Here is a 16,230-nt window from a genome sequence, read left to right on the forward strand (position 1 = left end):
TTTAATATTTAAACCTTAACGAAATTTTATTTAGCTTTGAACTTGGGTTATTTCCTGTGACCCGGAAACCATTCCCAGTGTTGATAAACGATCACTAAGTATCTGCATCAGTATTCAAATTTAAATTTTTGTACAGTAAATAAAAAGAACAAATATTTGTGATCAATCTTATCGATGCCAGGTCTTGTTGTATATTTTGGTGGTCGCATAAAGATTAGTGCTTTATCTGATTGCAAGGACAATTACTAGCGGCTAATTCCACGCATTGCGATAAGGAATGTTATTGAATTAATACAAGCTGATTTATTCATTGATCGGATCCGGATCCAGGTCCCTGGTCACCGAGTCAGTGGCTTCATTAAATCAGAGGTGCCAAACAGCCCCAACACGGTCGCTTAATTTGACAGTTTATGGCTCGGAAATATCAGCATATCAGCTTATCGCTACCATTGACCAGTAAAGTGCACTGGGTTCAATTATTATTGTTAATATTCACGCAGTCAGCAATCTACTGGCAATCAGTTCAGACCTCACCAAATCGAATTCGCGGCTTTTTCGTGTGTTTATCTGCGGTCAGATCGAAGTTATTTAATCTGCTATACAAACAGTTTCGGAGCTTTGGTCAAAACAGGATATAGATAGCACGATGGGTGCCACTAGAGATCCGTCTAGCAATGTAAGTACCGCTCATGTTCGTGGCAATTTGCGGGATTTAATTAATATATTACAATAAATATAGGCTTACTATTACGTATGTCTATAGTAAATAAGCTGGGCGTCTATAAAAGCAAGCAGCATGCTCGGCCATAAAAGTTATACTAAACATTATATATCCTGTATGCGACACACGCTCAAATACCAACGCGAGAAATGCGTCAAATCAGTTACCTAAAACGGCACAGCCTGTTCGACAAGCTTGTATCCATGGCCGGAATAACTCCGCGGTGGGTAAAGAACAAACAGACCCAACTGCAGCAGCGACAGAATGCAGCCGAGGAAGTTTGGTATCTGAAAAGCAATGCAAATATTTGTCCCTGTTTGGAGTAGTTCTGTGGCGTGGGAACCGACTCACCTGAATGAATGAGTCCGATATCAGAACGCCGTAGATTAGCCACTGCAGACTGACCACAAAGGACATGGCAATCAGCGGCAGGGGCAGGCTCTCTGAGTTCTTGGCCCTTATCACATGCAGCAGGCTAGCGAGCGGGGCGGCAAAAAAGCAAACGGAGACAACGCAGCAAACGATTCCTGAAAATAGTTGACAGTTTTGTAGAGAAAATGCGTCATGCTAGTTAAACTATTTTGAAGAACGTGCTTATACCTGTGACGTGGATCATTTGATCGCGCTGATCTTCCAGTCGATTGGTGTACCAAATAACCGCAATTAGTACGGTCAGCGCGAAGCCAAACTGCTTGATGAAGGCACGTTTGTTGACGGTGAACACATAGTAGACCAGCGTGTAAACCAGAAAGAGCGTCGATCCGATAATGTTGACAAGCACGATGCTCTGCTCGCTGGTTAAGACGCCGTAGCGCAGCCAGAAACTGCAGCTGTACAAACAGGGTTTAAAACAATTAATTTCGTTAAGTGCAAAAACAAAACTTGGATTACTGCCAACCAGGCAGGTCAAGTTCCCACACAATTAATGGAATATTTTATCGAATAAAGGATTAACTCTATAGATAATCAAAGAACTTATATTATAGCTGGTACAGTCATTGGATTGAAAAAGCCCATAATTTGTAATCGATTTTCGCATACTAGTCAAGAAATTGATTTTTTATAAATATGATTTAAAAGACTTTTATATGACTCTTATATCAACGTAGTGAATGCTACATATTTTGTAGCAAGAGTAATATTTTGGAGAATATCTACTTCAGAGAAGTCTTTCAAAAGTTAAAAAACACTAACTTATTATTTTAATCTTACGTATGTTCAACATCTCTTTGATATATGTATAATACTCTTAATGCATTCAAAACTTTACAAATAATAATGAATTGGTTTCAAACCTTATAAGCGAAGATAAGGCAAGAACGAACGACTATCTTAGTGAAAAGGTGAATATATTATTATAATTTATAAAACATCCAAACATTTGGTGACATTCTAAAGCACATTTCAAATTAGCCCATTAAGTTTAGCTGCCGATAAAGGGAAAAACTTCACGCCAGGCGCGACCAATTCGAATTTATCTTAGTTTTTGCCAACGTCGGCAGTTTCTACAAAAAATACTCACGATAAGAAGCCACAAACGAAAGGAATTCCGGAAGAGTCGCCCGTGCTCTTTTTTTGGATGTACTTTCGGCATATCATGCTGTGCGGACGAGGGGGGGTGAGGAAACAGTTTGTAATTAATTTACTATAATGTTGGGTGCTCTTGTTGAGAGGCGGGACTACTTACGAGCCAGAGAGGAACTGGAAGACGGTGCTGATCACTGCCGTCGTGGACAGCAGCGAGTCGTAAGCCACCGCCGACATAGTTCCTTCCTTATTATATTTTACTTATGCTAGGCTAAAGTTAAACGACGCTAATACAACGTCAACAAAAAATTGAACAGCTGTTGAGGACAGCACGTAGAGATGGCACCGCTGGCTAGAGATGGGCACGAATCGGTGTTTACCAACACAGCACGAACGCAACACGAACACGAACTACAAAACAAGAAGTCTTTCTTCTGTAGGTTGTTGTTAGCTTTTACTTATATAAGGCAAGAAGTTAAGAGTTCGTTTTAAATAATATGGCATATCAGTTTATGGCATATAATTTTCCAGCTTCATAAAAATCAAGGCAATCGATATATCGATTACTTGGCGCGCCAGTCTCGAAATGCTTTTTGGAGAGAGCTTTTTCGGCGCCAATCTGTTGCTCCAGAGGCGTAATAAAAGGGGATTATATAGAATTGGTATAATATTTTGACTTGTCTATACATCAATAATTTAAAAACTTTTTTTGGGGATAATAAAAAAAAAATTTATAGATATTCTGTTATTTATTAAATATCCCAAAATTAAATGTATGGTGGTCAGCCTCTGGTTGCCGGCAACTAGAAGGCTATCGCGTGTCGCATGTTCTAGGTCGGAGCTTTTACCCACCAAAATTGACGCTCAGCTGCTTTAGTCGTTCTCTCGACTTCAACGCTGCCGTAACGCTTCGATCCGTGTGCGCCGCTGGCGGTGCGCCTTTTATAAATAATACTTGTAGTTAATATTCCAAAGTGTTGAATCGGAAATGCAAGAATTAGCATACATTACTGCGGCACCCGTTACACAACACTGCACCGCAACGATTACCGCCAATTGTTAACAACTGTTTTTAGCATTGTTAACACGCACACGCGCGTTCTTACGAGTGCCTTAAAAAGTGTTCCCTTCCCAAAATAAGTCAAATTAGCAGTAGTACAAAGCAAAGTCCAAAATTATGGCCAGTAAAAGCCACCAGGCGGAGGCCCAGCAATTGTACCCACAGCCCAGCAGAGTGGAACTGCTTACGGCTCAAACGGAACCGAACCAGGTGAGATTTGGGAGGCGGGATTTCAGGTGAGAGAGAGCGGTAAAGATCGCCCCGGCTACCACCAATCTTTTTGTATCTGCAAATGCACCCTATTCTTTGTTTTCTTTTGATGACGTATTCTCGTTTCTCTCTCTTTGGATGCTGTTTTGTTGTTGTTTTCCTTTATCTGCTCTGCGGCACGCATTTTATTTATATATTTATCTACTCTCTCTTTGTGTTTTGCTATGTAAATGTTGTTCTTGTTCAAGTGCCTTTACACTTTTATTTTAATGCATATTTGTTTCAAAGTCAAATATATGTAGTACATAAAATTAAAAGACCGCAAATACATACAAACACGACGCAATAGCATATGGTCTCTGTACATACAGTGGAATCCTCTGTTGACATTGAGCAAACAGTTAGGGTACAACTTCTAGAACTAAAATACTTAAATCTATTAAATGAATTTCGATTTAAAAAGCTTTTAGGTTATTTTCTTAATATTTATTTAATAAAAAATTCAGTTTAGTTTTTTGTTTAGAATTATAAAAGAATTATGTTTTATCTTAAATAATTCTACAAGAGATTTACAACTTATTCCCCAAAGAATGTACATATGTTCTATAAAATCAATTACAATTTTAAGAATATATTTTTATATAATCTAAAAACAATTTAAAAATACAATGAATTCAAACGCGAAAAAACATTTATCTTATATCTTTAAAAGAAACAATTAAAAATAGTTTTGAAGCGTGTCATAACTCACAAGTGATTATTTACGCATTAACTTCTATACCTTTGACCCCCATTTTTTATATAGTATAACTTTCAAGTACTTTGGTACCGGCGCTTTTTTTAAATATATACGTATATATTTTTTGGCAAATAAATGAATCTTACTGTGTGTTTAATCAGTTGAATTCTTAGACATAGCTTATCAGTTATAAAGAGACACCGCCTGGAGGTCGATCGTTTATTAGGGGTGCACTGCTTATAAATAGTATTCCGCATAATCAGAGCTGCTGATCAAAATGTTCCCGAAATGAAATGGAATGTTTTGCCCTTGGGTCAAGATTAGCCATAATTAGCGCCAATTATACAGATTAGGACAATGCGGCGGGTATATAAATCAGAAAGGTACCGATAACGAATTTCGAAATGACCCCACACAATGACGCACTGAATCGCATTTCACTTAACTAAAGCACGCTTAAGGGAAATATTTTTCTTGGCATTATCATTAACTACATATGTATATATATTTTCATGCATTGCAGAAACCGCGATGGGGTAATCTCCTACTGCTGGTGGCCCTGGCAACCACTTTCGGGGGCGCGGTATCCACCGGTTACTGCATAGGCGTTATCAATGCCCCCTCAAAGGTGAGATATTAACGGCGTTGGACGTAATATCAACAAAAAATCTAACACTTATCATTACAGCTCATGAAGGTCTGGTGTAATCAAACACTGCACGAAAACTACGGCAGCAACCTGACCACGAGCGGGTTGGACCTTTTGTGGTCGTGCATTGTTTCTGTGTTCCTGGTCGGAGGCGCCATCGGTTCGCTGGGCGGTGCTGGAGCGGCTAACAAGTTTGGCAGGTATTTTATATAGCAATTAATCAATGCGATAAGCCCCATAGATTTCTTGGAGTGTTTTTTAATCCACCAGCTAATTCGCATATCACAGGAAGCCATTTAGAAGTGGCCGCCAGTATGGGTATTATGCCATAATAAACAATTACAGTATAGGTTCGAATTATGGCACATTTTCTACTTAAGATATAGGTTAACAATGAATAGCAAAGCTTGTTTTGGGTTTTAATTTGTATTATTTAATTTCGATTATTTAACACAATTCAACAATTTTATACGAATTTTTTAAATATCTAAAGAGTAATTTAGAATAGGTACCTTTTCATTTAGAACTTTGGTAACCTAAACTTTAACTCAGCACTCTGTAGAGTTCGATGCTCGGTTTCTTTATGCATACGCATAACAAAGTGTTTAGTGTTCAGTTTTAGTTCTATATATACTTAAATATTCAAATCCATATATATGATTCTTTACAGAAAAGCATGTTTCCTCATCTGCGGCGCCCTGTTCACTGTGGGAGCTGTGCTCTTCTTCTTTTGCCGCGCCGCGAACTCGGTGGAGATGCTGGTGATTGGCCGCTTCATCGTGGGTCTGGCCTCCGGTCTCGTGACCGCCACACTGCCCATGTACCTGTCCGAAGTGGCACCACAAGCGCTTCGTGGTACCCTGGGCGTCTTCTGTGCTGTCGGCGTGACTGGAGGAGTGGTTGTGGGTCAGGTGTGCAGTCTAGCAAACGTCTTTGGCACTGAGGAACTCTGGCACTATGCACTGACCGCCTACATGGGTCTGATCTTGGTGTGCTACCTCCCATCGTACCTGTTCCCCGAGAGCCCCAAGTTCCTGTATATCGTGAAAGGAAATCGGGCGGCTGCCAAGCGAGAACTTCAGCGACTGCGAGGCAAGGATGCAGAGGATCTGATTGCTCAGGAGATTGCCGAGATGGAGGCAGAGGCCAATGCCAAGGTACAGACGAGCAGCTTCTGTGATGTGCTGCGCGATCCTCGCCTAACGTTGCCCCTGATTATCGTCTGCTGCTTCCACGGCGGCCAGCAGCTGTCGGGCATTAATGCGGTTAGTACTATATATTTTTTGATAAATTTACCTGAACCTAATGGAGTGCCTCCTTTCAGATCTTTTACTACTCGGTGAGCATCTTTGAAAAGGCCGGCTTGTCTACTGTAAACGCGCAGTGGGCGAATTTGGGCGCTGGCTGCCTGAATTTGTGCATTTCACTGCTGGGTCCTTGGCTGATGGCGTACTGCAATAGACGAACCCTGATGATGTTCTCCTGTGCCCTGTGCTCGGTCTTCCTGTTCACCATTGCCTTTGTATTGTTCTATATTGTGAGTAGAGATGAAAAGCCTTGTTCTTAGCCCTCTAATGTTTATTTTACATTCACAGGACTATGTCAGCTGGTTTGCAATTGCCTGCATCTTCTGCATCATGGGCTACATATTCTTCTATCAATTCGGTCTGGGCCCCATTCCCTACTTCATTGGCTCAGGTAATTAGAGAATGGAACGTCGCGTGGCTTCGCTATTTATTGGCATTCCGCTCGAATTTCGGAGAAATGGGTCTGCAATTGGAGCCCATTAAGGTTCATTGGCTCTCTACATTAGAAACTGTCGTTTCCAGACAAAGTGTCGTGGATTTTTGCCGCAATTTAGATTTATTTTTAGCTGACATACTGATTTAATTCGATTGTATTTTATAATTTCCAGAACTGTTTGAGGTGGCTCCCCGCTCCGTAGCCATGTCAATGGGCAGCCTTGCCTCATGGACGTGCAATTTCATAATTGGCATCTCGTTCCCCCTCCTGCAGAATGCGTGGGGCGCCTTTGTCTTCTTGCCCTTCTCCATTACCTGCGTGCTGCTCTGTTTGCTGACGAAATTCTATCTGCCGGAAACGCACGGACGCGATCCGTCCGAGGTGGCGCCCCTCGTATCGAAGGGCTTCCGCTCCAAGGTCAAATGAGAGCTTGGCTAACACTGGCTAAACCATTGGCTATTATCTTACAATTAGGTTTAAGTGTGGTAATAGGTTTTAAGCAAGAAGTCTCGTCCAGTACGTGTGTGCCTTGGTCGACAATAAGCTGGAGTGCTCCTCCACATTGTTCAAGGTCGAATTGCTCAATGGCCGGCCAAACTATAATTGTAATTTTGTCTACGTATTCGTAAGTTTTTTGTACAAACAATTAATAAATGAGAAACCGGAATAAAACCTAGGTTAAGGCACCCTGTAAAAAGCTTTCAACGCTCCGTCCTCTTATCACGCTGCACAAGTTCAATTAAAATGCCTGGAGGAAGGACGGAGCGCAAACTAATACTCGGTTAATTAGATTTATTGTATGGAGCGCCACAGAGTCGAAGATCTATCGCTGAATGCTCTTCCGTCTCCGTTGAGCTATAATAGATCAAACTAATGTTAAGTTTTTGCAAATTATATATTAATGTTGGGATAGATTAGCTTTTTGTGCCGCTGGAATTAAAACCCGTTTCAATTTTCAATAACAAACCTTCAAGTTCAAGTTTGAATTGGATGCATAGAGTATATAGATTTTCGCGTACTCTCCCGGTTAGTAGTTAGTGCAAACAAACGCACCCGTGTCGATGATAAGAAAACAAGCAGTCAGTCGTAAGACAAAGAACGCTAAATTTATCTACGACTGGTACGGGTTCTGTGCTGTAACCGTGTATTCCGTGCCCTGGGCAAGCATACCGAAGATGTGTTGTGTTTGTGAGTGGTAGACAAGCTCGGGGGATGACTCAATGGAGCTGACAGTCTATAGGTTGTCGGATGCGAATCACTTTCGGTTTGCCTCTTGATGTGCCAGCTTCGCACCGCAACGCGCCGTCGCCATGGTTGTTATTATGGTGATTTCCCGCTTTCTTCCTTAAGCCGGCGGCGAGTTTGTCGCTTAAGTCTTTCGTTTTCGCCGTGCTAATCCCGTGTTATTCCCGTTGTTCTGTTTTCTTGCAGCACGTGACCCCACCCAGGGTCAGCGGCTGGACACCGCTTTTGCTGCTCATCTGCCTGACCGTAACGCTGGGCACCACGGTTCCGGTGGGCTACTTCTTTGGCGTTCTCAATGCGCCGGCTGAGATCATCAAGAAATGGTGCCAGGACATCTTGGCCACCGAATACGACACTATTGTAACCGCCAGCCAGCTAGACATCCTGTGGACGAGCATTGTGTCCATCTATTTGATTGGCGGCATCTGCGGTTCCTGTTTTAGTGCGTTGTGCAGCGACAAATACGGCCGGTGAGAAGTTTTACAACAAACAAGAATAAATAATTATTTTAATAAATGTTTTTTTCGACTGCAATTCCAGTAAGGGCTGCCTGATGATCAGCAGCATACTGCTCGTGATCTCCGGCATTCTCTTCACCTGGTGCCGCGCCGCCAAATCGCTGGAGATGCTGATGGTGGGCCGTTTTCTGGGCGGCATAGCATCGGCTTTGATTTTCACCGCACAGCCCATGTATCTGCTGGAGGCGGCTCCTTCGGAGCTCAGTGGGAGCGTCGGAGTCTTTACATGTATAGGTGTGACTGGCGGTATCCTACTCGCCCAGGTGTTTACCCTGTCTCATCTGTTGGGCAGCGAGCGGCTGTGGCCGTACGCCCTCAGTTTCTACAGTCTCCTGGTTATGGCGTCGCTCCTGATTATGTGGTGGTTTCCGGAGAGCCCTCGTTGGCTCTATCTGCACAAGAAAGATGCTGGCGCAAGTGAGCGGGCTCTGCTGCGTTTGCGAGGGAAAAATGCTGAGGAAGAGGTGCAGCAGGAATTGCTCGAGATGAAGGCTACGCTGGAGGCTAAGGCCAGTACAAATACCAGCTCCCTGTGCTCGGTCCTGAAGGATAGGGAGTTGTGGCTGCCACTTCTGTTGGTCTGCTCCTTTCAGGCCACCCAGCAGCTAAGTGGAATCAATGCGGTGAGTCGGATTCTGATTTTCATGTATACAATTTGGTAAGCCGTCTCCATGCAGATATTCTTCTATTCGCTGGCCATTCTCACAGATGCTGGCTTCTCTTCGGGAGCAGCAACGTGGTTGAATTTGGGAATAGGAGGATTCAACATGTGCACTTCACTGCTGGGGCCACTGTTGATCAGTCGGTTTCCCCGTCGTCCACTTATGATGATCTCCTGCTCCATTTGTGCCCTCGCCCTGTTTGCCATGTCCTTTGGACTTTTCTATCTAGATAGTTCGGAGAGCACGGTATTGGCCTACTTCTGCGCCTCCTTCATTCTCACGTTTATTCTGGGATTCCAGTTGGGCCTGGGTCCCATTGCTTACTTCATCGGTTCTGGTTTGTAGAATAATAATAATTATTATGTATTATGTTTTAACCATTTACTCTCCATCAGAGCTGCTAGAGGACTCTCCTCGGCCCGTGGCCATGTCGATGGGCAGCTTGTTCTCCTGGATCGGCAATTTCCTGGTGGGCATGTGTTTCCCTCTGCTACAGAGTGTATGGAGCTCTTTTGCCTTCATTCCTTGCATGTGTGTCTGCCTCTACTGTCTTCTGCTCACCTGGCGTTACCTGCCGGAGACACGCGGTCGCGAACCTAAGGATGTCAAGCCGCTTATGAGCCAGGGGCTCGCCTCTAAACGGGAATGAGAAAATTCGGTTTTACATGAAATCTTACTATTATGAAAATGAAATTAAAATAAAAACAAGAAAGGAAAGTAACTTCTGCTGGCTGAAGTTTATATACCCTTGCGGCTTGCCATTAAACTATAGAAACGGAAAATTGATCATAAATAAGCTTCAATTGAAAGCATTCATTGAATCGATATTTATCTATATTTTTAGTTGCAACTTTTTCAACTAATGAAAGTTTAAAAATCTAATAACTAAGACAAAAAGCCATACATTTTAATTCGGAAAGCTGTAATATGTTGTTTTTTATAAGTCTAATAAATCTGCATACTTTATTTAAAATTTCAGAAAAACAAAAATTTTGCTAATTTTTAACAATTTTTACGATGTAACCACTTATTAATTTTTTAAAAAATTGAAAAAATTTTCAAAATTTATTTTTTGACCGGACATTGCTAGATCGACTCAGCTATTAATGCTGATCAAGAATATATATGATTTATAGGGTCAGAAATGACTCCTTCAGTGTGTTACAAGCTTCTGACTGAAGTTATAATACCCAAAAGGGATATAAAATAATCTTCGATTTAAGAAATATCTAGCATACATGGCGTATACTTAACATGAAACCCCTTAAATAAAGTATACGCCATGTGTGTATTAGGGAAGAATAGTTTATAAAAATAAAAAGATAAGTAGTTCCAGTTAAAAAGCAAGTTTAGCCATTCAATTATCACGAATATATATGGTTTATAGGGTCGGAAATGATTTTATCATTGTGTTACAAGCTTCTGACTGAAATTGTAATACGCTGAAACTATGATAATGTATCAAAAGTTGCGCTTAAGTCAGGGTCAGAAAGTAAAATATAATCGCGTATAATTTATTAATTAGTTAGGTAAATATCTTATTTTTGAACGTTTTAAGACATCTTTAATAAACATTTATGTTTTACTTTAAATTACAATTAAGTCGGGTCCACAGCAATAAGAGATTTAATTGAAAAATGAATGCACAGCTGGCACAGCTTATTTAAGAACTAGGCCTGATTCCTCCTATAGCATCTATAAACATGATATAATTGTCTTGGTTGAGACTTACCGCAGTAAAGGACACACGGTGATCCATTTTCGTCATTGCTCATTCAATATATGGTATCATCAAACTAAGCATCTTTCTGGTTATCCAGTTTATATATTTGGGGTCGAAGAGCAATCACTATCACTACCACTTTCACTATCGATGTCATCAGTAGGGAGGCCGCGGACAGAATGAGGCCAGAGCGACGGCAGTGCCTGTATTTATAGTCCCCGAGTAAAGAGAACAGAGAAAGTGAGAGCAAGAGCGAGAGAGAAAGGGGTCTCTAGAGGTACACAGAGAGAGATACACATACTGAAAAATATAGAGATTAAGACAGAGAAGGAGAGAGTGAGCGAGAGAGAGGGTGAGAGAGAGTGATACGAGACAAACAAACACGTCAACATCGATACGGCTGTTGATGCTAATCAAAAATATACGACTCTGTTACTGCGTTGCTAACTCCGACTAAAATTAATTTACCCTGCAGGGGTATAACAAAAAGCCAAAGTCTGTAAAACCCCAAAGATAGAAAATTGATTGAATCTTTTGCTGAATTAAAATTAACAAAGATTAAATTATTTTTTGCAGGGGTATATCTAATAAGATAACTAGGTATCCTCGACTAAGAATCCCTTTTGTATTTTAAATTAAAAGACGCAGCTAAGTCCCATGATCTTGTTTATAAATTAAAGCCGAAAAGTGTGCTTCTAATGACGATATTCCCTCCTAAAACCCCCCTTTGCTTCATTTGTCATCGGAGTCATATATAATAATGCCCAAAATGCTCTCCTTCCTGGTAAGAATGCTTTCCCATTTTGACTTTGGTAAATAGACCATTTCTTTTTTTATATGTACCTTGGTTTACTTTAATCTTTATGTTTCGGTATATACCTGAGATCAGGAAAAGCGATCCCAAAGAGGTGGCGTCTTCGATATAGAATGACTTCAAATCTAAGATCTAGTAAAGTCTTGGGGTTTCGTTACAAGTATGTTAACCAATCCAAAAGGACAGTGGAAGCAATCAAGATTAATTGTACATTTTTGCCTGATATCTATGACGTCAAAATACGTACATGAACTACAATATAGATGCGTACTTCTCGATAATTAAAAAGCTTTTATATTGCTTTTATCTAATCAGCAGCAAACTCTCTCACTACCATAGTAGATTTTTTTTTATAAATATTTTCGTCTTATGGCAAATATATATAAATTTTTTAAATATAACTAATATAATCCTTTTTGTCGTGCAAATTTGTATATGCTGGCGGCTCCTCCTTGCGCATCCTGTCGAATGCCTTTTGCACCGAATACAAAGCGAAACTCAGGTAAACTAAGAATTTAGGGAAATAGGTTATACATTTGGGAGGAAAACTATATAAGGAAAAGTTTACCTGCAAAGGGCACCGCCATCGTTGGAACGAAAATCCAGTAGCCATTCGTGGTCAGCAGAACAATGGTCAAGTAGATCATGAGATACAAAAAGAATCCTGTAGTAATCATCCATGGCACAAAGCATTTGTAATTTTCCTATAATTGGATTATAAGGTACATACTCCATAATAAAAGAACTAAGAATTTCTCTCACCTTAAAAGCTCCAATTAGCAAGCACAAGCTGCCCAATATTTGCAGAGAAGAAATGTGTATTCCAAGATCGTACAATCCATCTAATAGAAACAAAATACTGCCATATCAATCGTGGGAGGCAGTTCGTATGCAATTTTTCTAAATGTGTATACATACTTCTCCAGAAATAGTCGTCCATAAGTACCAAATAGGTAATTGCAAAGGCTATAGACAAACAGCCAGTGCAGATGATGCCTCCTTTGGTGTCCAATTTTAGCATTTTTCCGAGTTTTTAGAGAACCTTGCGATAGGAGATATATTTCACAACTGAATGAGTGTTAATTCCAGATCCGTAAGCTTTTTCCGATGCCGTACAGCTTTATCTTATCTGACTGATGACGGCTCTCTCCCGAAATCAAACGAATTGGAAAACCTTTGTTCGTTTGTGTATAATTATATTTTTATTGAAGGATTTGCTTTTTATTGCTTCGACAGTTTGGCCAACAAAGCTCTTTCAGCAACGAGGTACTAGCTTGTTGGCTCCTTTCTTTTATTTTTACAATGAGTAACGATTTCGAGTCGATTATTTTTTGGATAATGCAATGGAATTGATTAGCTAACAAATTGAGTGGCGAGTGCAAAAATTTGTTAATTGTAAAATGTGTAACATGCATTATATTATTGTTGGTTTACTCTTGCACTTTTAACTAGTATCTTTAAGTATAAAAAAATGTTATTGCAATAATCGCATGGCATTGCTTCATATGTATTGATGTATGTATAATTATTCGATTTCGCTTGATAATTCGTAAAATGTAGCGTATTTTAGATAATTTCTCGAGGCATAATTCTGTGTGAGAATTAGTAAATATAATTTAAGTTAAGTTGCGTTAGATTTTGGGTAAGGTAGAGTTAAAAAACTAGCAAACGAACGTTGCTCCTTTCCGCCGACTTTCTTGTTTGTTTGTTTTTTTTTCATTTTGTTTTTAAGTTAGTCAAGATATATAAAAATACGTAGATTATAACATTCGATTAGTACAAGTAGTATGTATAAATATATAAAAAGTACACAATGTGTAAATAAGACTAAGTCAATAGAGGAGAGCTCCTTCGGGCAGGTTGCATAGCCGACCGCCCCTTATGCTTGCGTCCTTTCTCATCGTTTTTCATTTTGTTTTGTTTTTGGCAAAATCACAGGAGAATTAGAAATAATTAACGTAAACTACGGACACCTCAATGGGATAGTGTGCGCTTAAGACGGGGAAAACGTCGGTGAAAGTGGAAAACTTTCAGTTGCCGATTCGAAAGAGCGTTGGTTCAACTTGGGTTGCTTTATTTGCCTTCACTTGCATTGCTGTATTATCGTTTTAGTTTAATGTTTAGTTTTTGTTTTGATTTGAAGGGTTTTGAATCCATTATGTGTATATTTGTATAATAAATTATGACTATATATGCAAGTATATAAGAAGTAAGTAGGAGGCGCATTATTCCACTTTTCAACTTAGGATAACAATATTGTTCTCGCGACTGACTGACTGACGAACTGGCTCGCTAACGGCTCTTATAACAATATTCAACTAGAGAATCGCTGATCAAAAAATAGTAATCATAATAATAGTAGTGATAATCGAAGGATGCAGACGCATGTACAAAAGAATAAATAAAATCGGGTATAAAAAAGGATCTGCGGTTAACCTATTTTAAACGTCGACAACCATCTTCTTGTGAATATCCGTGTTGCCGACCACCGAGCAGAACTCGTCGAACGAGATCTTGCCATCCTCGTCCTTGTCCGCGAATCCGATCGTCTTGTCCACAATTTGCTGCAGTTGGGTCTCCTTCAGATTGTTGCCCACCATCATCTTTAAAACCTGCACATAGGGAAAGAAGCGGTTCATTTGAAGTGTTCTTCCACATTTATAAACTTTGACGCTTGCCTGAAACAGCTCGCCGTTTGAAATGTATCCATCATTGTCCATGTCGTAGATGCGGAAAGCGAAACGCAGCTTCGACAGCTTATCGCCCTTGACACTGAACTGTGAGACGCCCTGGATGAACTCCTTAAAGTCCACCTCGCCATTACCGTCAGCGTCGAAAATGTCAATCACGCGCTGCACCAGCGGATTCTGTTGCAGCTCCGGCAGGGACATGAACTCGTCAACGCTGAGCGCTCCCGAGTTGTCCAGGTCCAGTTTCCGGAAGCGTTTGCCCAATCGTCGGATCTCATCCGCGTCGACTAATAGAGAACAGGAAAATGTAGAAAACATAATCATGGATTAATATTATCAAAAGGATATGTAAGGCTTCATAAGCATATAGAGTGTGTGCTACTGGGGAAACAGAAATTTAGTTTAAACTTATCCTTATAAAATTTACAAAACTGAACATCTTTTTTGTTAATCCATTATAGAATGGTAAAAAATCCTGACAAATAAGCTCTGCTAAAATTAATATTAATTATTAGCTTTATACAGTTACATTTTTGATTTAAGGATGTAAAATGTCACTGCCAGATTCTAGGCAAGAGTATTGGACTATATTTTATTTTTAGAGACAGGTTGTCTGTCGATCATCACAGACGAACAAAGGGTGACAAAAACACACATTCTAGAATGCCAATTTCGAAATAAACAAAACTAAGAGGAAGAAACTACGGTCTCGTGATCTCTGACTACAGAATTCGGAATATTAAGTTGGGAATTCGATGCCAAATCTATTGTAAATGTAATTTCGACGCGCCACGTTTCGTTTACATTCAGATTTTCACTTTGCTGCCTATTTTATTCGCTTATGTACATTCAGGTGTATGTACGCATGTATGTATGCGCTGTTGTTTGCATATTCATAAACAGCTGCCTTTCCGTCCAAATGACATTGGCTGGAAAAATCGTACTTACAATTGGAACACATTTCCATGGGCAGTGATGTTTCATTTCCCTGCAAGACGTAGAAGTTATTTTAGAAAAATTTCAAAAATTTATCGCAGCAGAAAGTGCAAAGGCTAGGAGGAGGGTGTGGGGGGGTTGTGAAAATTGGCGAAGATTCGCCTTCATCGGGGCAAACTCTCACTCCCTTTTTCGAATTCCATTCTATACCCCCCTTTGGCCACACTATCCCCGCCCTACCCCTTGCACTTGCTTTCGTATTTTTGTGGCATTTTATTACCATTTTGGTTTCGCCTTTTGTGGTTCTCCTTGGTGCTATCTATAGTACAAGTAAAGTTGCGTTTTTGCACTGCTCTTCTCTCGCTCTCGCCGTCGCTGTTCCACTGTTTTCCGTTACGATCAGAAGCTTAAAGGTGTCCTGCACATGCTAGAGGGGTTTTTTGGGCGATGAATAACGGTTTTATCGTGGATATTTTCAATTTTTTATATTTTATATTTTATTGTGCATGAGCAGTGTTGCCAGTTTAGCTTACTTCAGGCTATATCAGGCATAGTGGAAACGCTTATGAAGTTTGCAACTAGCTTATAGCCATAAAAATAGCTATGAGCAAATTCATCTAGCAAATTCTTTTATATATTATATAAGATATATATAGATATTATTTGTACCGCGGTTTTTCTTATGTGAAATTGTATTGTTTTGTCTATATAAATAGTTTTAAAATAAAAAACAAATACTATAATATATATCTCATTTACTTTTTAACAATTTGCTCCTGCAATTTATATATCAATACCCAAACGAAATTTATGAAAAAATCTTAATTTGATTACGCCAAAAAAACACTAAAAAATAAAACTAGTTTAATAATGTTTTGCTGTTGCTAGTAATTTAATTTTATAATCAACATTATGTTTTATAAATTCTTGAATTTTGTACAATTAATAGTCCATATTAATAATTAATGATTTGATATACATTTTACATTATAC

The 16,230-nt window shown here is 39.8% G+C and overlaps 5 protein-coding genes and 1 long non-coding RNA gene across 8 annotated transcripts; 2 read left to right on the top strand and 4 right to left on the bottom strand.

Annotated features, from left to right (window-relative positions):
• Positions 1-407: 407 nt before the first annotated feature.
• Positions 408-7,615, top strand: sut1 (sugar transporter 1). Of its 2 annotated transcripts, none has more exons than XM_086828004.1 (7): positions 408-676; positions 4,781-4,885; positions 4,946-5,106; positions 5,577-6,171; positions 6,231-6,443; positions 6,502-6,604; positions 6,822-7,615. In XM_086828004.1, the coding sequence occupies exons 1-7, from the start codon at positions 647-649 to the stop codon at positions 7,073-7,075; spliced, it is 1,461 nt and encodes a 486-aa protein (XP_086684130.1). In that variant the 5' UTR covers positions 408-646; the 3' UTR covers positions 7,076-7,615. The 2 variants fall into 2 exon arrangements, with proteins under 2 accessions (XP_086684130.1, XP_020806691.1); XM_020951032.2 differs by lacking the exon at positions 408-676 and adding an exon at positions 3,054-3,518.
• On the bottom strand, positions 693-2,893 carry slv (sugar transporter SWEET1). Its single transcript, XM_020951052.2, has 5 exons — positions 2,409-2,893; positions 2,244-2,321; positions 1,322-1,551; positions 1,073-1,248; positions 693-1,008 (listed from the first exon to the last, which is right to left on the bottom strand). Exons 1-5 carry the CDS (start codon positions 2,483-2,485, stop codon positions 889-891), a joined length of 681 nt encoding a protein of 226 aa, XP_020806711.1. The 5' UTR covers positions 2,486-2,893; the 3' UTR covers positions 693-888.
• Positions 7,616-7,779: 164 nt separating the features above from the next.
• sut2 (sugar transporter 2) lies at positions 7,780-9,795 on the top strand. Its single transcript, XM_020951013.2, has 5 exons — positions 7,780-7,974; positions 8,081-8,364; positions 8,435-9,035; positions 9,090-9,411; positions 9,470-9,795. Exons 1-5 carry the CDS (start codon positions 7,960-7,962, stop codon positions 9,721-9,723), a joined length of 1,476 nt encoding a protein of 491 aa, XP_020806672.2. The 5' UTR covers positions 7,780-7,959; the 3' UTR covers positions 9,724-9,795.
• LOC147644346 (uncharacterized) lies at positions 9,480-10,885 on the bottom strand. Its single transcript, XR_015270558.1, has 2 exons — positions 10,807-10,885; positions 9,480-9,709 (listed from the first exon to the last, which is right to left on the bottom strand). It is a non-coding gene; the product is annotated as an uncharacterized LOC147644346 (long non-coding RNA).
• A 1,016-nt stretch (positions 10,886-11,901) lies between these two features.
• Positions 11,902-12,790, bottom strand: LOC110182935 (uncharacterized). The gene is made up of 4 exons (XM_020951114.2): positions 12,530-12,790; positions 12,374-12,453; positions 12,180-12,315; positions 11,902-12,118 (listed from the first exon to the last, which is right to left on the bottom strand). The coding sequence occupies exons 1-4, from the start codon at positions 12,630-12,632 to the stop codon at positions 12,003-12,005; spliced, it is 435 nt and encodes a 144-aa protein (XP_020806773.2). The 5' UTR covers positions 12,633-12,790; the 3' UTR covers positions 11,902-12,002.
• Positions 12,791-13,668: 878 nt separating this feature from the next.
• Positions 13,669-15,976, bottom strand: LOC110182934 (calcineurin subunit B type 2). Of its 2 annotated transcripts, XM_020951113.2 has the most exons (4): positions 15,518-15,976; positions 15,250-15,289; positions 14,290-14,588; positions 13,669-14,223 (listed from the first exon to the last, which is right to left on the bottom strand). In XM_020951113.2, the coding sequence occupies exons 1-4, from the start codon at positions 15,518-15,520 to the stop codon at positions 14,053-14,055; spliced, it is 513 nt and encodes a 170-aa protein (XP_020806772.1). In that variant the 5' UTR covers positions 15,521-15,976; the 3' UTR covers positions 13,669-14,052. The 2 variants fall into 2 exon arrangements, with proteins under 2 accessions (XP_020806772.1, XP_086684131.1); XM_086828005.1 differs by lacking the exons at positions 15,250-15,289; positions 15,518-15,976 and adding an exon at positions 14,831-15,179.
• Positions 15,977-16,230: the final 254 nt, after the last annotated feature.

This window comes from Drosophila serrata, unplaced genomic scaffold (assembly GCF_035046125.1).
Source record: "Drosophila serrata isolate PLE 108 unplaced genomic scaffold, ASM3504612v1 contig_184, whole genome shotgun sequence".
NCBI classification, from domain to species: domain Eukaryota; kingdom Metazoa; phylum Arthropoda; class Insecta; order Diptera; family Drosophilidae; genus Drosophila; species Drosophila serrata.